Consider the following 21,386-nt stretch of genomic DNA (forward strand, 5'->3'; position numbering starts at 1 on the left):
CAGATAGAAAGCACAGAGCAAGATAACTTACTTCAGATGTGTTTCTAGTGTTTGATTCAAAGACTATTAATATCATTAAACCACTCAGGAACAAAAAAAAAACGTCAAGAGGAAACCAACATCTAACCAAGAAAAGATCTACAGTATTTTCTACAACAGAAGACTGGAAAGAGAGCTGCTCTACTTGTAAAGACAGTACAGAGACTGTTCCATTGTTTTTATCCATCAGCCCAGTATCTGACCATCATGACACATCAGGTCAGCCGCTCTCCGTTCCTCAAGCCCTTCTACAGGAGGACCCCGGTTGGTGGGGTCATCCCGCGACCCCAGAGACGCCACACACTCCCCGCCAGCGAGTTCAGGAACCTGACCCCACAGGATGCCATCAGCGTGTTTGAGATCGAGAGAGAAGGTACAGTGAGGGAAAAAAGTATTTGATCCCCTGCTGATTTTGTACGTTTGCCCACTGACAAAGAAATTATCAGTCTATAATTTTAATGGTAGGTTTATTTGAACAGTGAGAGACAGAATAACAACAAAAAAATCCAGAAAAACGCATGTCAAAAATGTTATAAATTGATTTGCATTTTAATGAGGGAAATAAGTATTTGACCCCTCTGCAAAACATGACTTAGTACTTGGTGGCAAAACCCTTGTTGGCAATCACAGAGGTCAGATGTTTCTTGTAGTTGGCCACCAGGTTTGCACACATCTCAGGAGGGATTTTGTCCCACTCCTCTTTGCAGATCTTCTCCAAGTCATTAAGGTTTCGAGGCTGATGTTTGTCAAGCGAACCTTCAGCTCCCTCCACAGATTTTCTATGTGATTAAGGTTTGGAGACTGGCTAGGCCACTCCAGGACCTTAATGTGCTTCTTCTTGAGCCACTCCTTTGTTGCCTTGGCCGTGTGTTTTGGGTCATTGTGATGCTGGAATACCCATCCACGACGCATTTTCAATGCCCTGGCTGAGGGAAGGAGGTTCTCACCCAAGATTTGACGGTACATTGCCCCGTCCATAGTCCCTTTGATGCGGTGAAGTTGTCCTGTCCCCTTAGCAGAAAAACACCCCCAAAGCATAATGTTTCCACCTCCATGTTTTACGGTGGGGATGGTGTTCTTGGGGTCATAGGCAGCATTCCTCCTCCTCCAAACACGGCGAGTTGAGTTGATGCCAAAGAGCTCCATTTTGGTCTCATCTGACCACAACACATTCACCCAGTTCTCCTCTGAATCATTCAGATGTTCATTGGCAAACTTCAGACGGCCCTGTATATGTGCTTTCTTGAGCAGGGGGACCTTGCGGGCGCTGCAGGATTTCAGTCCTTCACGGCGTAGTGTGTTACCAATTGTTTTCTTGGTGACTATGGTCCCAGCTGCCTTGAGATCATTGACAAGATCCTCCCGTGTAGTTCTGGGCTGATTCCTCACCATTATCATGATCATTGCAACTCCACAAGGTGAGATCTTGCATGGAGCCCCAGGCCGAGGGAGATTGACCGTTCTTTTGTGTTTCTTCCATTTGCGAATAATCGCACCAACTGTTGTCACCTCACCAAGCTGCTTGGCGATGGTCTTGTAGCCCATTCCAGCCTTGTGTAGGTCTACAATCTTGTCCCTGACATCCTTGGAGAGCTCTTTGGTCTTGGCCATGGTGGAGAGTTTGGAATCTGATTGATTGATTGCTTCTGTGGACAGGTGTCTTTTATACAGGTAACAAGCTGAGATTTGGAGCACTCCCTTTAAGAGTGTGCTCCTAATCTCAGCTCGTTACCTGTATAAAAGACACCTGGGAGCCAGAAATCTTTCTGATTGAGAGGGGGTCAAATACTTATTTCCCTCATTAAAATGCAAATCAATTTATAACATTTTTGACATGCGTTTTTCTGGATTTTTTTGTTGTTATTCTGTCTCTCACTGTTCAAATAAACCTACCATTAAAATTATAGACTGATCATTTATTTGTCAGTGGGCAAACGTACAAAATCAGCAGGGGATCAAATACTTTTTTCCCTCACTGTAAGAGTATATCCAGATTCTACTGGTTGCTATGAATATTTTGATTGTATAGGATTTGTTGGACTAGAGGGGACTTTTGGGACTTATGTTCAACAGAATGCACATTTATCTTATAATTTCTAACACATAATAACAATAGCTGTCAGTCTCCACCATATAAATAGCTCAGGAAACTAAACAACGCCATAATACCACCAAATGAGTGTTTATCACAGCTTTTTGTCCAGAAAAATTGAATGTGAATAACATCAATTGACTGTGATAAGAGTGCAAGCAGCAGTTGACATGCCTGTAATCCCTTGTTTGTTTGCTAATCTTCCAAGATGCTTCATCTGCTCACTGACTGACTGACTGACTGACTGACTGACTGACTGACTGACTGACTGTGTGTCTTGTTTTTCCTCCCACCAGCATTCGTCTCTGTGTCTGGTGAGTGTCCACTCACTCTTGACGAGGTGCTGAACTTCCTAAGTCAGTGTCCGGAGCTCTCCCTGGGCTGGTTTGAAGAGGGCCAGCTGGTGGCGTTCATCATCGGCTCAGGCTGGGGAAAAGAGAGACTGGAGCAGGTGAGACAGACACCACAATTTACAGTAGCTACCTCCACTGCATCTTTGGAATTGTTTTGCATGCCCAAAGAATCTAAAAAGGTAACCATCAATAAAATACATGTTTTTTACTCTGATCATACCTGGTCATTAACCCTCCCATTGCCTTTCCCTACCCCAGGAGGCCATGACCCAGCATATCCCAGAAACCTCGGCAGTGCACATCCATGTGCTGTCTGTGCACCGCCACGCTCGCCAGCAGGGTAAAGGTTCCATCCTGCTGTGGCGCTACCTGCAGTACCTGCGCTGTGTGCCAGGCCTCCGGAGGGCCCTGCTGGTCTGTGAGGAGTTCCTGGTGCCCTTCTACCAGAAGGCAGGCTTCAAGGAGAAGGGGCCTTCTGCTATCATCGTGCCCAACCTCACCTTCCAGGAGATGGAGTACCATATTGGCGGCGCGGCCTACGCACGGCGGAACAGCGGCTGCTAGTCACTGCCGGCCGTCCCCACCCCGCTCATAATCTGATCAACCCTAGCACTGGAACCCATCCACCATGTCAACATAGACTCTGGTCATCACAGTTGACCATCCAGACCACACTACAGCATCAGACAGACAGATCCAAGCACCAACCTGGTCTCAGAGCATTTCATATTATTCTCCACGTAAATCTGAGACACTCCATTTAGTATGATATGTTATGTTTGGTATGGTTACATAAGACAGATGGTTACTTAAGGAGGGTGATTGGTCAGGATGGGTGGGCGTATAACACGAATGTCTGGCGAGTTCGAATCTCAACTTTTGAACTACTTACTACTTTTTAGCTACTTTGCAACTACTTATCATGTTATCTAACCCTTCCCCTAAGCTTAACCTTAACATTTTAGCAAACCCTTCACGTAACTCTAACCTTAACCCTTTTAGCTAACCTTTCACGTTTAGCTAACCTTTCACGTAACTCTAACCTTAACCCTTTTAGCTAACGTTTCACGTTTAGCTAACCTTTCACATAACTCTAACCTTAACCCTTTTAGCTAACCTTCCCCTAACCCTAACCCTAACCTTAACCCTTTACCCTAACTCATAAACTTAACCTTAACCCAAACCCCTAGCTTAGCTAATGTTAGCAAGCTAGCTAACGTTAGCCACCTAGCTAGAATTCGTAACATTTCATATGTTTAGCAAATTCGTAACATATTGTATTTTTTGCAAATTCGTACGAAATGGGTGATGGGCTTCTACCAATTAACACATACCATACCAAACGTAACATATCATACTAAATGGAGTGTCCCGGATTTAAGTGCAGAATAATACGAAATGCTCAGAGACCACGTTGCAACCACAGGTCCTCCATGAGAGAAGGCACTGCTCCATCAGTCTCAGCTGCAGCACCAGCAGGCTCCGAGACACCAACTGTCAGTGCCTCACAGACAGCATCCCTGACCCCCTGCAATACAGAGAGGGGACGGGCACCATCACATGAAGGGGACAAGAATGGGTTTTCGTAGAAAACAGCAACAGAAAGCAAATAAGAAAAGCAAAAAAAATGCTGATAGCGATACAAAACAAAATCAGAATATGTTTGAGATGCAATGTCAATTTTCTGCATACTTTATGTATATGTCATTGAATTATCAAAGTATTAATTTTGCAATCCCAATATTCTTCATTTTTATTATGCTTAATTTTGAGAGTATTTAAAGTAAATGTTCCTTGCCACAAACCACACTTTGTAGTCCTATTCTTGTTTGAGGTCTTTATTATTATTAATACTACTATTGTTATTGAGATACTAATACTACTATTGTTATTGAGATACTAATACTACTATTGTTATTGAGATACTAATACTACTATTGTTATTGAGATACTAATACTACTATTGTTATTGAGATACTAATACTACTATTGTTATTGAGATAATAATACTACTATTGTTATTGAGATACTAATACTACTATTGTTATTGAGATACTAATGCTACTATTGTTATTGAGATACTAATACTACTATTGTTATTGAGATACTAATACTACTATTGTTATTGAGATACTAATGCTACTATTGTTATTGAGATACTAATACTACTATTGTTATTGAGATACTAATACTACTATTGTTATTGAGATACTAATACTACTATTGTTATTGAGATACTAATACTACTATTGTTATTGAGATACTAATACTTCTATTGTTATTTAGATACTAATACTACTATTGTTATTGAGATACTAATACTACTATTGTTATTGCGATACTAATACTACTATTGTTATTGAGATACTAATACTACTATTGTTATTGAGATACTAATACTTCTATTGTTATTGAGATAATAATGCTACTATTGTTATTGAGATACTAATACTACTATTGTTATTGAGATACTAATACTACTATTGTTATTGAGATACTAATACTACTATTGTTATTGAGATACTAATACTACTATTGTTATTGAGATACTAATACTTCTATTGTTATTGAGATACTAATACTACTATTGTTATTGAGATACTAATACTACTATTGTTATTGCGATACTAATACTACTATTGTTATTGAGATACTAATACTACTATTGTTATTGAGATACTAATACTTCTATTGTTATTGAGATACTAATGCTACTATTGTTATTGAGATACTAATACTACTATTGTTATTGAGATACTAATACTACTATTGTTATTGAGATACTAATACTACTATTGTTATTGAGATACTGTTATTGAGATACTACTATTATTAGAGTTCTCTGAGTGTGATGTAAATACTGTTTTATTTTTGTAAACCCTATGAGTCCTCTGGTGTGTTGAACCAATAAGGCTGTTGCTTATCCTTTTGTATGTGACTGTGTCATCTCTTATTAACACTATGATGTCCTAAGGCAATAAAGAGAAACGATGCCACTGATTTTATAGCTCCTCATACTCCCTTTAACATTGACATACACCATGAAAACAATGGTGCCTTCAACAAAGCTGATTGTTAGTGAACAGTAACTAATGTTCATGTCTGAAAGTAAAGGGCAGTATTGATCACCATAGGTGTCATCTTGGATCCATACACTTAAAACACACTGATGATGAGAGAAAATCAGACAGACTTCACTGATGGATTTCTTCTTTTCTTTTTTACTGTTGTATTCAGTTACATATGAGTAGATAGGTAGCTAAAACACTACCTTGTTTCAATCAATCATTACTTCTTAAGAAGCAATAAACAAATAAAAGGATAGTATTCGAGTGCTCAACGTATTGTAACAAAAATATGGCAGTAGTTGGTACATTTATCAGCAAGGCACCAAAGGTATTAATATCTGATTTGTTTGTCCCTGGTTGTTTTGAGAGGTTGCCTGAATATGAACAAAACCTACTCCTGGATTGTGAGTGTTAAAAACATAAAAATTAAATTTTAAAAAAGAACAAATTTTTAAAATACAGAAATATTTCCTTCTGTCTATTGTACCAGTGATGACTCCTCCAAACCCTGCCTTATACGTGAAGAGAGAGAGAGATGTGGGAGGGGCTTAGATAAGGGGTTAGACCATACCCTTCTCTCCTTGGTCAGTGGAGGAGAAAATGGTGTGTGTGTGGGGGGGTGAAAAGAATGTGATTAATGCAAGTCCTCATGACGGGTGCAGTGGCATTCCTACTTATTCATACAGACAGACCGAGTAAAAAACACAAGCATATTGTCATCAGAGTTCAGTTCACAGAGCCAGAGGAGAGGGAGTTCCACACAGGGCCCTCCTCCTTAGCCACACTATAGGGCAGAACAGAGACAAGGATTGGTTGATAACACCTGCCAATCGATCCCTCTTGACCTGATGGCCCTCCTCCGGCACTACCTTCCCACTCCTTAGTGGAGGTGGGCGTTGAGGTCGTACTTCTCACAGAACTTGTCTGTGAAGGGGATGCAGGTGAGCAGCTCACACCAGTCACACTTGATGGGGTAGACATAGAAAAGCACCACGAGGCCGGCGAACAGCCCCAAGAACACCACCAGGAAGACGATGATCTGCAACCGCTTGCGGTACATGTCCATGCGTCCGAAGCTGATGTAGGGCAGGAAGGCGAAGGACAAGAAGAAGCCAGAGATGAAGCCAAAGATGTGGGCAAAGTTGTCGATCCAGGGCAGCAGGCCGACGGCGAAGAGGAAGAGCACAACACACAGAAGCTTGATGAAGGCCCGCCATGGCTGGGCCAGGATCTGCCAGCTCTGGAACAGCTCCACAAACAGGCAGGCCAGGATGCCAAACTGGGAGCCCGCTGGACCCACCTGACGGATGGAGGGGGAGAGAGAGGGACCGGTCAGTCAGAGGAAACGGTCAACATAGAAATACTCAGCACCTATATTAGACACATTCTATGAGCTGCACAAAACAATGTAAAATGAAAAAAAAAGTCTGAATCACACATCTTGTTTGTCTCATCCGACACTATTACCACTGATCTGATCTGATCTGTCCAAATTGAACCCTACATTTTGAGGTGTGTGTGTTAATGTGTGTTATAGGGGCTTATGCACAATTGAGAGCATCCTGTCGGGCTGTATCACCGCCTGGTACGGCAACTGCACCGCCCGCAACCGCAGGGCTCTCCAGAGGGTGGTGCGGTCTGCCGAACGCATTACCAGGGGCAAACTACCCGCCCTCCAAGACACATTTCACATTTACATTTTAGTCATTTAGCAGACGCTCTTATCCAGAGCGACTTACAGTTAGTGAGTGCATACATTTTCATACTGGCCCCCCGTGGGAAACGAACCCACAACCCTGGCGTTGCAAGCACCATGCTCTACCAACTGAGCTACAGGGGTCTACACCTACAGCACCCGATGTCACAGGAAGGCCAAAAAGATCATCAAGGACATCAACCACCCGAGCCACTGCCTGTTCACCCCGCTATCATAGAAGGTGAGGTTAGTACAGGTGCATCAAAGCTGGGACCGAGAGAATGAAAAACAGCTTCTATCTCAAGGCCATCAGACTGTTAAATAGCCATCACTAGCACATTAGAGGCTGCTGCTGCCTATTGAAATCACTGGCCACTTTAAGAAATGGAACACTAGTCACTTTAATAATGTTTACATATCTTGCACTACTCATCTCATATGTATATACTGTATTCTATTCTATAACATTCTACTGTATCTTAGTCCATGCCGCTCTGTCATTGCTTGTCCATATATGTATATATTCTTAAATTCCATTCCTTACTAGATTTGTGTGTATAGGGTATATGTTGTGAAATTGTTAGATATTACTTGTTAGATATTACTGCACTGTCGGAGCTAGAAGCACAAGCATTTCGCTACACCCGCAATAACATCTGCTAAACACGTGTATGTGACAAATAAGATTTGATTTGATTTGATTGATTGAGTACCTCTGCTCTGTAGGGCAGGAAGATGGCGCTGGCCAGGTTGCCAGTGATGCCAGACAGGATGTATATGATGGAGATCCTCAGCCAGCCTGCCAGCTTCTCCAGGTCTCTCAGGATGGTCATCTGGAAGCACACTGACACCATGCAGTGAAGGATCCTACAGGGGGACAGAAAGACACGTTACACCATGCAGTGAAGGATCCTACAGGGGGACAGAAAGACACGTTACACCTTGCAGTGAAGGATCCTACAGGGGGACAGAAAGACACGTTACACCATGCAGTGAAGGATCCTACAGGGGGACAGAAAGACACGTTACACCATGCAGTGAAGGATCCTACAGGGGGACAGAAAGACACGTTACACCATGCAGTGAAGGATCGTACAGCATGTATGCGCGTTTGCACGTGAATGTAAGAGTATGTCCTCGTCATGTGATGGAGGGATACAGCTAATCCACCTGCTTTGAGAAGGCACCTCCACAGCCAGCCAACCAGGGATCTCTAGGTTATCCATCATTGCTCTGCTGTCTGTCTATCTCCTCAAGCCTAATGAGGGCTGCTGCCTGCAGAGAGGCCACTTCCTTTAATTACCCCGGAGAGGAGAGAGAGGAGAGCAGAGGAGACAGATAAGAGGCAGCAGAGAGATGAAGGAGGACTGCTACTCTGCTCCCTCCTCAGAGTGGTACGGTACTGTACACTCAGCTCATTCTACTAATAGGCTCATGACATCTGCGCTGTGGAACCACTGACATTCTGACTGAAGGAGTTATTGGAGAAAGTGTACATGGAACATAATGGATCAGTGAGAGGACACATAATTGGTCACCCAATGGAGCGTTTGGAATTGTTGGTCACCCTTCTGCATCATCGTAATGCAACTGCTCCAGGGATGGCTAACAGTACAGTACCAGTCAAATGTATTAAATGCTGCTAAGATGGACAGAGGATTTGTGATGAAATGGCAGGGGCAGGCAGCCACTTACCCAGCGTGCAGGAAGAGAGAGAGCCACAGTCTGTAGAACTGATCTGGGATCTCTGGGTTAAGGAAAGGCAGCAGGCCACACACATCATCCATGCAGTGAACCTGGGGGAGGAGGTAGAATACATCAAATACAGGACACCATCTCTCTCTCCCCCCCCCACACACACACACACATAAACACAATAGCATAATTGATACCCACTGGATTTACAATAACTTTGCTTTACCGTCATGCTATTCTAAGATAAACATGCCACGTATTAGTGGTAGAGGATGGCATTTTCATTTGACACTTATTGTGAAATGAATACATCATATTTATAATGAAAAACATTCTGTCTGAATATATTTATTTGGCCCTCTATATTCTGTACCTCAGAGCAGAGGGGATTACTGTGAGGACAATTTGCCTACTCAGTAGGGAATTGCATGGCACCCTTTATGGTGATTAAACACTATCTAATCTCACAGTTTAGACCTTCCTCTGCTCCTCAACGGCTGCCTCTGACTCAGCCTGTCTCATTAACCTCGTTGGAACGGGGCCGGGGTTATGGTCTGGGTTATGAAGGGGTCAGGACTGGGGCTATCGTATCCATCATACCAGCTAGCCACAATATACTAATGCAATGTAATAGTCAGATGGAGGTAGAAGTAGAGAGATGCTTACTTACTTGGGAGCATAGCGTAGCCTCCTCGTGGAAGTAGCCCTTCATGAAGTCACAATACTCCCTGGACGTGATCTCACACCTGAGGAACAGGAGAACCACAGCATGACCTCATGACCACACACTCTCTTGACTCCTCCCCTTCATGTGCACTGATAGGTCATGAACAAGACACATGGTGACCACTACATTGCTTACATATTGCTGCTTTACCAGATCAGTGCAGATGAAAGCAAGAGGGGAGAGGAAGTCAATTTAGATTATTGAGATGCAGCCCCTGCATTGTTTAAGCATCCATCTACCAACTACATGTACAACAGACATAGGCAAATCACCACCAGTGTCAATAGTAAATAGACTCATAGGAATGTGTGTGTGTGTCTGGTGTGAATGTATGCATGTTTGGTTTCGTATGTAGGCTCTCCTCACCTCCCTTTTGTGCTGATGCAGCAAGGCCGGCCTGTGATGGTGCAGTCTATGTGAGGCAGGTTGGTGTGGTTCCCTGTGTTGTACCTGGTGCAAACCTAAAAACACAGCCAGAGGAAACAGTTAGACACTGAATGATTGACATGTCCTCTGACCTCTCACCCTGTCATCATGACCAATAGGGTCCACAATACTCACTGGCCACTTGGTGATGTCATCAGGCCATTCATGTGGTGCCACTGATGCAGGCTCTAGACAGATCCTGTTGTGGCGAGAAAAATATTAATGAAATATTAGTATGGATACACAGTACTGTCAGTGGTCCCAATAAACACACAGTGTAACTACAGTAGCATTAGGAGTGTGACGGCATACTGCTGAATGTAAGAGTGGTTCTCTCACCTGGGGTCCTGATGGCACACTGAGCCGTACTGCCTGTCTTTGCCCTCCAGTTGAGGGGTGCTGGGATGCCACGGCCACTTCACCCACACGGCCAGAGTACTCTGAGACAAAACAAAGATGGAAAGGAAAAAATATTGACCCCTGAATAAGTCTCTCATGGAGGTAGAGTAGAAAAGAGTGAGGTAGAGAGAGTGAGGTAGAGAGAGTGAGGTAGAGAGAGTGAGTGAGAGAGAGTGAGGTAGAGAGAGTGAGTGAGAGAGAGTGAGATAGAGAGAGTGAGGTAGAGAGAGTAAGGTAGAGAGAGTGAGTGAGTGAGAGAGAGTGAGGTAGAGAGAGTGAGTGAGAGCGAGTGAGGTAGAGAGAGTGAGGTAGAGAGAGTGAGATAGAGAGAGACAGAGAGAGAGAATAGGTCGGCTCAGAGACTCACGACTCACCGAACACTCCTCCTCTGAGGTCTGTAGACAGCCGGAGCGGTCGTTGCGTACACAGCAGGCAGAGTGTCTCTCTATGTCTCTCTTGTCCCGGATCAAGTCGTGCACCTGCTGGTCCTGACGCATGCAGGGAGAGAACTTGGCCCCCAGGTGGATCAGAGCCTCCTAACGAGGGAGAGACAGACGGCATGCAGACAGTGAGGAATAGACACGTAAAACACCATCACTTTATTAGGCCTAGTTAAAGTGCTCACATAAGTACCTGTCAAACTGAATGGATTGGACATACAGTATCTGGTCATGGAATATGGGTGCAATGTGAATGTGCTTACCGAACTGGGCCCCACCCAGAAGTTCTCTTGTTGTACAAACTTGACATTTTCATATACACCTTTGTTTCTTAGAACCTGGGGAGGAAAACATTTCATATTTAAAGTTGATCCTGGAATGATGGAATAGAAGGTCATAATATGCTAACGACTGTAAGATCATTGTAAAGCTGTAATGATTAGTTCGGACATTTCTTGATTTTAGTTTTTGATTATTTGTTTGGCATTTTACTGCACTGCTAGTAACACAAGCATTTCACTGCACCCGCTATAACACCTGCTAAACTGTGTACGCAACCAATAAACTTTGATTTGACTTGACTAGGGGAGTGAGGTGGTACTCACAGAATCAACCGTCTCATGCTGGGAGAAGCCCACGGGGGCGATGCCATAGATGCAGACAGCCAGGATGGTGATCAGCAAGTGGACAACAGTGATCCAGTATGTAAAGAAAGGCCTGATGGAAACACAATGTCCATATTAGTAAACAACGGTTTTAACACAGAGGTGCTCTACACTACACCAATGATCTCATATATTGGACACATTGAGCCTCATCATGGTCTTGGAGAGCATTACCTATGGTCATCCATGTCCTCTATCTGCCTCTTAACATAGCTGTCGATGCGCTTGCGGTAGGTGCGGTTGGTGAGCTTTCCCACCATGCCCAGCCCGTAGGGCCTCTTCTCCCGAGCGAACAACTTCTTGACGGGCACAACGATGCGCTGCCCCCGCCGCTGTCCGTTCACACTCACCACCTCTTGCCGCAAGGGCACCTTGGGCGGTCCCGGGGTTCCCTCTTTGGCCTTACGCCACCCTCGCTCCAGAGGCCTGGGAGGGGAGAGGAGACAGAGAGGAGGAGGGGTAACGTCAGTGATGACAAATTAAAGAGGAACCCACCACTGAACCACCAGTGGGGAGTGTGTGGGTTCTCTTTAAACCAAACACTGTGTCAACACAACTGAATGGTTCACTGAGATGCTCTGGTATTGCATAATGAACTATTGGATATTGGCAACAGGAAACCAAAGATACTCTAGTCATTTCAGATCTGTTGTTTCTGTGTACTTGTTGTCATGATGAGTGTGCCTGACTCACAGCATGAGGTGGCTCCTCTCTAGTTCAGTCTTGTCCAGAGCACTGCCGGTCAGCTCCGTCTCGTCCAGCTTACTGCCCTCCTCCTGCACCACATCCATCATAGCCGCCTCCGACGGAGACTCAAACACTTCGTCAGCGTATGTGGACAACTCCTCCTGCATCAGACAGTCCTGGGGGAGGGATTGGGAGGGGGTAGGACAGGTCTGAGAACAGTAGTGGGTGGGAACTAGGCACAGGAGATTTCCCTGGTCAGTTCACACATGGTTTAGGAAAAACTCCTGGCTGTAATGAAAACACACACTAGCTGGTCGGCCAATCACAGGCCATTAGACTTTATCCTAGACTGCAACTCTGTTAGAGACCTCCAGGGGGTGCTGTATGTTCTCTTTTAGATTGAGGCTTGAGATGAGTTTCTAACTACAGACAGAGTAGATGAGGACATGTCCTTACTCTGGCGAAGAAGGATGTGTCCAGCTCATCAGGTAAGTCCACCACGTCCTCCTCCATGAAGCTGGCAGGGGTGAAGCTGCGCCTCTGGGTCCGCCGCAGGGTGGTGTTTTCCCGCAGGGAGCGCCCCTGAGACGCACACACACACACACACACATACACACATCACAACACAACACACACTATAAGCTGTCACCTAGCACAGCAGGTTGTAGTGTTTTGTATAGTTCCATACAGCAAGCAAATGGTGCACACACACACACTCTAACATTGAGCCGAGTGTATTCTTGCATGTCAGAATTGTTGGTGACAGTACCTCATAATTATAACACATGCATAGTAGGCATATCACAGCTTGAGTACCCATGTTTGTTCATCCCTCCATGTCACTCTTGCACTTCCAAAACGGTAAGCTCTGTCATAACAGTAGTCCTAAGCACAGCATTTCTGCTCTTGTACATGCAGCACATATTGTGGTCTTCCTCGACACTGAATGACACAGCACAGAGATAACAGAATGTGTCCTTTTAAAAATAAATGAATCAGCCCTGATGGAACACAGTGTTGTTCTAGAACGCTGGGGGCTGAATGATTCCACACAACTGATCAGGCCATGCTGTTTCCCTGATTGGAGGGTACCTTATCGATTAAGGGAAGAGTTTGGTCATAGTGGTACTGGGTGGGTATGGTTTGGATCTGTGTGTACAGTATAGTAGAGGGCTTTAGCAGTTGACAGTCTCTAAAATAATAAATCACTTCAATAGAATGTCTTGTCACACAGCAAGCTCACCTTAACCAGAGCTGCTGCTGCCCTGAAGCTCATCTTGGCGACGGACTCCCTCTTGCGTCGTCGCGGCAGCCGGTTGAGGCCTGAGCGGGAGGAGGTGAAGGAGCAGAGGGAGGCGGCGCCGGGGGTGATGGGGGTCTGGGGCACGCTGTACCCGTCCACCTCCTCCACCATACGGAACGCACGCCCCCGCGCCAACGGGTCCACGATCTGAAGATGACAGAGACATGCAGCAGGGTTAAGAACGGGCTAGCTAGGAATGAGTTGATTTTGTGAAACTCTGGATTATGTTCGAATAATCTACCTAGATTATAAATGAAAAAATACTGTGGAGATGAAAGATAAATATCGATACATCAAAAAATATGTTATCAAGATCCACAATGAAACCCTCACTGAGGTGCTAAAATACTATAGGCATAAAGACCAAATATATAGATGGCAGAGGTACCATACCTTCTGCATGCCAAAGGCATGTGCTGAGGAGGGCACGTAGAGGGGCGGGGGCGTCTCAGTGCTGGTCAGAGAGATGTTGTCCTGACTCGACAGGTCCATCTCCCTGATCACCTGGGGCTTCAGACGGCCGTATCGCAGGCTGCAGTGGCGCAGACTCTTCCTCTGCCATTTCTGGGTGGCATCGCCGTCCTTACTGACCCCGAACCAGTCCGCTGTGCCCCTGACACCACAAACACCAGCCACTCAGTCCGCAGGCAGCACACATCTCATCTCACGAACCCCAACCCACCCACAGAACTTTCTCAGTCGGATCACCTAGTTCCGCAGTACTTCTCTCATAGAGGGAGTCTATTAACTCCAGCTATCTAGCAAAGAGTGGTCAGTAAATGGCCTGAGAGATATGGAGCTGTTGATAGATGTCCCTCCTCAAAGCCCTGTTTGGAAGAGTGGGTGGGAAAACATGCAATGGACTGATAATGCCACACTTCCCAAGAAAGGAAAAAATGACTAATTGCCCTCGACTGTACTAGTAATAGGCCATCAGGCACAGAGAGAGGGAATAAGCCCGGACATGTTCCAGTCCAGGCACACGCACACACACACACACACACACACTCACACACACACACACACACACACACACACATGCACACACACACAGCCAACCACTCTCTCAGGGGTCTGGTGTATATTGTTTAACTTGGCCTGCCTTTGCAGCATTACAGCACAGTAATAAAGTCATAAACATTTGAATCAATGTAAAGACTGAACTTCCTCCACTCTCAAAGCTTGCTGGAGGCATTCTGTTGCTGGAAGCCACCAACAAAATCAGTCACTTTCCTCCATACTTAAGATGACTAACTTTAGAATAAAGAGATTTTTGGAATGGACCATTCTATTACAAAGTGACCCTGTTAAAGGAGTAGTTCACTATTTTACAACTTGATGTTAGTTGGTTCCTTGCGCTGAAAGTAGTGTATGGGCCAGGAGAAACTGTAATCTATGGTTCAGTTCTCTTTAAACATCCACTACAAACTTCAGCTAACTTTAGCCACCACAATTAACAATCAATGGAAGTGATGGAGCATGTGAGCATGTTTTTTTTAAATGGCCAAATCAAACCTAATATGGAGTTGATTTGAATTGATTTCAGGTGATTTCAAGTTTGTAGTGGATGTTTAAAGAGAACTTAACCATAGATTACAGTTTGTAGCTCAGTTGGTAGAGCATGGTGCTTGCAGTGCCAGGGTTGTGGGTTCGATTCCCATGGGGGACCAGTACGAAAAAAGTATAAAAAATGTATGCAGTCGCTCTGGATACAAGCGTCTGCTAAATTACTTAAATGTTAATCAGCAACATACTGTATTCACAGCTTCAGCCCCAGGGCTGGAAGTGGAACTATCCCACTGAGGAAGTTGAGTTGGCTGTGTCTCTAAACTAGTTAATTACCTGCTAGAGGGTGTGTTTGGGAATGTTCCCTATCCCGAAGTCTTGAACACTACTCACAGAGCCTGCCTGCTCCATGACATGACATGTATTGCAATTTGGTACTGTGATTTTATTGTGGTTGATGTTCCAAACATATTGTTCACCGTATGTCTTCTGCAGAGGGACAAGAGAGAGCCATGAGAAAAAGAGTTTTGATCAGTCATGGAAATAAAAGTGCATGATAATATCGTATCATGAGGTCCCTGGCAATTCCCAGCCCTACTTCCTAGCAATAGTTATTATAGCCCACTAAACTCTTACTGTACCTGTTGCATGTAAAGGATTATTCTGGGTAATATGGACAGATCATTTGAAATACTGTGTCCTGTGTTCCTCTGGGTTGTGGATGGATGTACCCTGTGGATGGATGTACTATCTCTATCAGTGTGTCAGTGACATGATTGAATTTCTGGCATTCCAGACCAGCTGCCCTGTCCTCCAGGTCGTGGCATGTCATCAGAGTGTGCCAGCCTCCCTGCCATCCGTGACTTCTGAGGCTATAAATAGACCTCTGCCTGATGGAACATCTGGAGCACCTCTCTGCCTCTTCCTCTGGCTCTACCGCTCTCTCTCTACCTCTGCCCCTCTCTCTCTCTACCTCTGCCCCTCTCTCTCTCTACCTCTGCCCCTCTCTATCTCTACCTCTACCTCTCTCTCTCTCTACCTCTGCCCCTCTCTCTCTCTACCTCTGCCCCTCTCTCTCTCTACCTCTACCTCTCTCTCTCTCTACCTCTGCCCCTCTCTCTCTCTACCTCTGCCTCTCTCTCTCTCTCTCTCTCTCTCTCTCTCTCTCTCTCTCTCTCTCTCTCTCTTTGCCTCTCTCTTTGCCTCTCTCTCTACCTCTCTCTCTACCTCTCTCTCTCTCTCTCTCTACCTCTCTCCCTACCTCTCTCTCTCTCTCTCTACCTCTCTCTGTACCTCTCTCTCTACCTCTCTCTTTCTCTACCTCTCTCTCTCTACCTCTGTCTCTCTCTGCCTCGCTCTCTCTCTCTCTACCTCTCTCTCTCTCTGTCTCTGCCTCTGCCTCCTTTCTTCCATGAGCTGTTGTTTTCTATTGAATCATATAATCTGTACATTCAATAAGGATCACAATACAATGTTCTCTGCCTCTGCCAGTCTAATCTAATCAGTTGCTACAGAAGGCCACGCTAACCCAACCCTACCGCTATACACAAACTAACCAGAATGGCTTAGTTTAAAGAGCAGCTCAGGTTATTTTAAGACTCAGTCAAATGCAATGATGGTCTTTTAGTGACTGTAACATCAAATCAGTGGTCCCTAGCTCACACAGAGATTCATAAAGTCTAAGGCGACATTATTGCCGCTTAGTCTTTGGTCTGACCACAATGGAATGTGGTGGTTGTTGTGTATACCAGGAAAATGGCAGGTCCCCGTGTTGGGCCCCATTATTATGACTAACTCAGTGTGAGTCAGATGTGTCAATGAGGTGAGTCATATAACAACACCAGTCATAGCACAGGAGAGAGAGAAAACAACAGCACCCCTGAAGAGAGGCTTATAGCTATAGGCAATAGAAGACAGTTCATTCAGTTCCTTCAAGCTGTATGTGTATTTATGCCTGATACAGTATTATATCTTACAGAGAACCTGCACTCTCTTGATCATTCTCTCTGTTCTGAACTTCATACTGTTTGTACTCTCCAGATCTGAGCCCCCACCAACATAACCTAGGACACAAACATTGGGGGGGTAAACACTTAGCTAAACCTGTGTCAATATGTTATCCATCACAAGATGTTCTGGCTCCCTATGTTTGCTGTGGTAAACTGTTACATACTGTATGTTACTGTAATGTAATCATACAGGAAGTGATGTCCTCATTGGCTAGTGTACTGTAGGCCCAGTCTGACCTCTGACCCCTGACATCTGGCCTGCAGTACCTGAGCAAGGTTCTGGAGAGAGAGTGATGCTTCCTGGGGCCGCGGCGAGATGCCCGCTTACCCTTAACGGGCACCGTGTTAATCCGCTCAAAGTGAACCCTCCTGCTGCTGGAGACGGGCAGGAGGCAGGGGGCGGGGAGAGAGGGTAGGAAGGTGAGAGGAGGAGGGTGGGAGGTGGAGGAGGACAGGGCAGGGCAAGAAAGAGAAGGAAAGAGAAGGAGAGAAGAAAAGAAGAGGTGGTGAGCAAGAAACAGCATCTAGAAAAGCAATAAAGGCAGCCATAGTGCAAAAGGAGGAAAGATTTTCAAGCATTGAAATTGTAAAGGGAAATAAAGTAGAACATGCATTAGAATCATACACACTAACCAGACAAAGAATCAGGCATGCAGAGGGTTTTCCAACTCATTCATTCAGATTGTGAAGAATCAACGCGCACAATCACAGCCAAACAGTTATTTCAAGTTTTATACACTGTAATATGAGCCCATCTGCAGACCCAGACAGGCACTATGATAAAACATACCACAAACAAACCCCTATAAATATCAGTCTGTCCTGTCAAATATCCACTGTCCTCCAGACAAATAGCAGACAAAATACACAAGTCTGGTAAAAATCTATATGCAATCAAACCGCCAAACTGAAGTGGGTGGGCAATCAGGCAGAGGAACAGACATCATGGTTTCATGCCTTTTCACTGGCATCATACAAGTAGCCTACAGTAACACGAACTGGCCAAAAACATGCCATACATGACTTACAGATCTGGAAAAACATGCCATACATGACTTACAGATCTGGAAAAACATGCCATACATGACTTACAGATCTGGAAAAACATGCTTATTTCACACCATCATGACAAATCGTAAAAAACTGAGTTCATAATCAAATATTTATAGTGGGCCCACTGCTCAACACCAAAGCTAACCAAATCACATGGATGTCGTACGATTCCATGTCACAACCATGATCTAACCAATCAAGATATCCTTCAGTAGCTCCAGGGTGTTGATATGTTCCCCTTTACATTTTTACATTTTAGTCATTTAGCAGACGCTCTTATCCAGAGCGACTTACAATTAGTGAGTGCATAAATGTTTTCATACATACCTCTTGATGGTCTGTGTGATGGAGGACTGGCGTAGCAGGGGTGGCCGGCGGGGGTCAAAGTGGTCTCGAGGTGGGGACCGGAGGTGGGAGGGCTCCACTGGCATGCTGATACTGCGGCGGAAACCCTGGCGCTTCACCGGCTGCAGCGGGGGGGCCCATGGAAAGAGACAGAGTTGAAGTTCACACAATGAGAGCCATATTGCATGCAGAGATTCACATACAGTTACAACAGAGCACAACACAACACTGTGTGACAGACAATGAGAAAGCAGGGAGAAGAATGAAGACAGAGACCCAGAGAAGTAGTGTGGGACACAAGAAAAGGCAAACAGAGAGAGAGAGAGAGAGAGAGAGAGAGAGAGAGAGAGAGAGAGAGAGAGAGAGAGAGCGAGATAGATAGAGAGAGAGAGAGAGAGAGAGAGAGAGAGAGAGAGAGAGAGAGAGAGTCAATGGTAGGCTTCGAGGGGACTCCTATGGTAGGTGCACCTATAGCTCATCTCTTGGCAATAGTACTGTAGACTACTTTATCACTGACCTCAACCCAGAGTCTCTCAGAGCGTTCACAGTCAGCCCACTGACACCCCTATCAGACCACAGCAAAATCACAGTCTACTTGAACAGAGCAATACTCAATCATGAGGCATCAAATGAATAATATTAAGAAATGCTATAGATCGAAGGAAAGTAGTGTGGGAACCTACCAAAAAACAATTAGGCAACAACAAATTCAATCCCTTTTAAACTTCCAGGACAAAACGTTCCACTGTAATAGTGAAGGTGTAAACTTGGCAGTAGAAAATCAAAACAGTATATTTGACCTCTCAGCTTCCCTATCAAATCTACAAATTTCAAACAGAAAACCGAAGAAAAGTAACAACAATGACAAATTGTTTGATGAAGAATGCAAAAACCTGAGAAAGAAATGGAGAAACCTATCCAACCAAAAACATAGAGACCCAGAAAACCTGAGCCTATGCCTTCACTACGGTGAATCACTAAAACAATACAGAAATACACTACAGAAAAAGAAGGAACAGCACGTCAGAAATCAGCTCAATGTAATTGACAAATCAATAGACTCTAACCACTTCTGGGAAAATTGGAAAACACTAAACAAACAACAACACGAAGAGCTATCTATCCAAAATGGAGATGTATGGGTAAACCACTTCTCCAATCTTTTTGGCCCTATAACAAAGAACAAACAGCAAAAACATATACATGATCAAATGCAAATCTTAGAATCAACTATTAAAGACTACCAGAACCCACTGGATCCTCAATTACATTGAATGAACTACAGGACAAAATACAAACCCTCCGACCCAAAAAGACCTGTGGTGTTGATGGTATCCTCAATGAAATGATAAAATATACAGACCACAAATTCCAATTGGCTATACTTAAACTCTTTAACATCATCCTTAGCTCTGGCATCTTCCCCAATATTTGGAACCAAGGACTGATCACCCCAATCCACAAAAGTGGAGACAAATTTGACCCCAATAACTACCGTGGGATATGCGTCAACAGCAACCTTGGGAAAATCCTCTGCATTATCATTAACAGCAGACTTGTACATTTCCTTAGTGAAAACAATGTACTGAGCAAATGTCAAATTGGCTTTCTACCAAATTACCGTACGACAGACCACATATTCACCCTGCACACCCTAAATGACAAACAAACCAACCAAAACAAAGACTTCTCATGCTTTGTTGATTTCAAAAAAGCTTTTGACTCAATTTGGCATTAGGGGCTGCTATACAAATTGATGGAAAGTGGTGTTGGGGGAAAAACATGCAATATTATAAAATCCATGTACACAAATAACAAGTGTGAGGTTAAAATTGGCAAAAAACATACACATTTATTTCCACATGGTCGTGGGGTGAGACAGGGATGCAGTTTAAGCCCCACCCTCTTCAACATATATATCAATGAATTGGTGAGGGCACTAGAACAGTCTGCAGCACCCGGCCTCACCCTACTAGAATCTGAAGTCAAATGTCTACTGTTTGCTGATGATCTGGTGCTTCTGTCACCAACCAAGGAGGGCCTACAGCAGCACCTAGATCTTCTGCACAGATTCTGTCAGACCTGGGCCCTGACAGTAAATCTCAGTAACCACAAATACAAATTCCATCTAGACAATGTTGCCCTAGAGCACACAAAAAAACTATACATACCTCGGCCTAAACATCAGCGCCACAGGTAACTTCCACAAAGCTGTGAATGATCTGAGAGACAAGGCAAGAAGGGCCTTCTATGCCATCAAAAGGAACATACAATTCGACATACCAATTTGGATCTGGCAAAAAATACTTGAATTAGTTATAGAACCCATTGCCCTTTATGGATGTGAGGCCTGGGGTCCACTCACCAACCAAGAATTCACAAAATGAGACAAACACCAAATTGAGACTCCGCATGCAGAATTCTGCAAATATATCCTCCGTGTACATGAAAAACACAAAATAATACATGCAGAGCAGAATTAGGCCGATACCCACTAATAATCAAAATCCAGAATAAAGCCGTTAAATTCTAGAAGCACTTAAAAGGAAGCGATTCCCAAACCTTCCATAACGAAGCCATCACCTACAGAGAGATGCACTTGGAGAAGTGTCCCCTATGCAAGCTGGTCCTGGACAACAACACATTTAGACCCAACCAAATCATGAGAAAACAGAAAGAGAATTTCTTGACACATTGGAAAGAATTTACAAAAAAACTGAGCAAACTAGAATGCTATTTGGCCCTAAACAGAGAGTACACAGTGGCAGAATACCTGACCACTGTGACTGACCCAAACTTAAGGAAAGCTTTGACTATGTACAGACTCAGTGAGCATAGCCTTGCAATTGAGAAAGGCCGCCGTAGGCAGACCTGGCTCTCAAG

At 44.4% G+C, this 21,386-nt stretch overlaps 2 protein-coding genes across 3 annotated transcripts in view; one reads left to right on the top strand and one right to left on the bottom strand.

The window, feature by feature from the left end:
* Positions 1-243: 243 nt before the first annotated feature.
* Positions 244-3,229, top strand: LOC121551145 (serotonin N-acetyltransferase-like). Its single transcript, XM_041863698.1, has 3 exons — positions 244-412; positions 2,428-2,582; positions 2,743-3,229. The coding sequence occupies exons 1-3, from the start codon at positions 247-249 to the stop codon at positions 3,046-3,048; spliced, it is 627 nt and encodes a 208-aa protein (XP_041719632.1). The 5' UTR covers positions 244-246; the 3' UTR covers positions 3,049-3,229.
* Positions 3,230-5,685: 2,456 nt separating this feature from the next.
* Positions 5,686-21,386, bottom strand: part of LOC121550820 (inactive rhomboid protein 1-like) — a 45,369-nt gene continuing 29,668 nt past the window's right edge. Inside the window, exons 3-19 of one of the 2 annotated variants that reach the window (XM_045210787.1) lie at positions 18,486-18,625; positions 17,373-17,480; positions 13,984-14,203; positions 13,531-13,737; positions 12,744-12,869; positions 12,294-12,463; positions 11,775-12,026; positions 11,541-11,652; positions 11,199-11,273; positions 10,870-11,031; positions 10,436-10,536; positions 10,232-10,295; positions 10,037-10,131; positions 9,614-9,689; positions 8,944-9,044; positions 7,962-8,115; positions 5,686-6,852 (exon numbers count right to left, since the gene is read on the bottom strand). In XM_045210787.1, the coding sequence (XP_045066722.1) occupies positions 6,433-6,852; positions 7,962-8,115; positions 8,944-9,044; positions 9,614-9,689; positions 10,037-10,131; positions 10,232-10,295; positions 10,436-10,536; positions 10,870-11,031; positions 11,199-11,273; positions 11,541-11,652; positions 11,775-12,026; positions 12,294-12,463; positions 12,744-12,869; positions 13,531-13,737; positions 13,984-14,203; positions 17,373-17,480; positions 18,486-18,625 (2,583 nt within the window). In that variant the 3' untranslated portion in view covers positions 5,686-6,432. The remainder of the gene's footprint in view (positions 6,853-7,961; positions 8,116-8,943; positions 9,045-9,613; positions 9,690-10,036; positions 10,132-10,231; positions 10,296-10,435; positions 10,537-10,869; positions 11,032-11,198; positions 11,274-11,540; positions 11,653-11,774; positions 12,027-12,293; positions 12,464-12,743; positions 12,870-13,530; positions 13,738-13,983; positions 14,204-17,372; positions 17,481-18,485; positions 18,626-21,386) is intronic. The other variant, XM_041863189.2, reaches the window with a different exon arrangement.

This window comes from Coregonus clupeaformis, chromosome 35 (assembly GCF_020615455.1).
Source record: "Coregonus clupeaformis isolate EN_2021a chromosome 35, ASM2061545v1, whole genome shotgun sequence".
Lineage (NCBI taxonomy): Eukaryota > Metazoa > Chordata > Actinopteri > Salmoniformes > Salmonidae > Coregonus > Coregonus clupeaformis.

What these genes read in the sequence shown, in the direction of transcription:
- LOC121551145 (XM_041863698.1), top strand. Translation starts at nt 247, where the DNA reads ATGACACATCAGGTCAGCCGCTCTCCGTTCCTCAAGCCCTTCTACAGG. An exon ending in GTTTGAGATCGAGAGAGAAG is followed by an intron (nt 413 to 2,427) that starts GTACAGTGAGGG and finishes TCCTCCCACCAG; the next exon opens with CATTCGTCTCTGTGTCTGGT. An exon ending in GAAAAGAGAGACTGGAGCAG is followed by an intron (nt 2,583 to 2,742) that starts GTGAGACAGACA and finishes TCCCTACCCCAG; the next exon opens with GAGGCCATGACCCAGCATAT.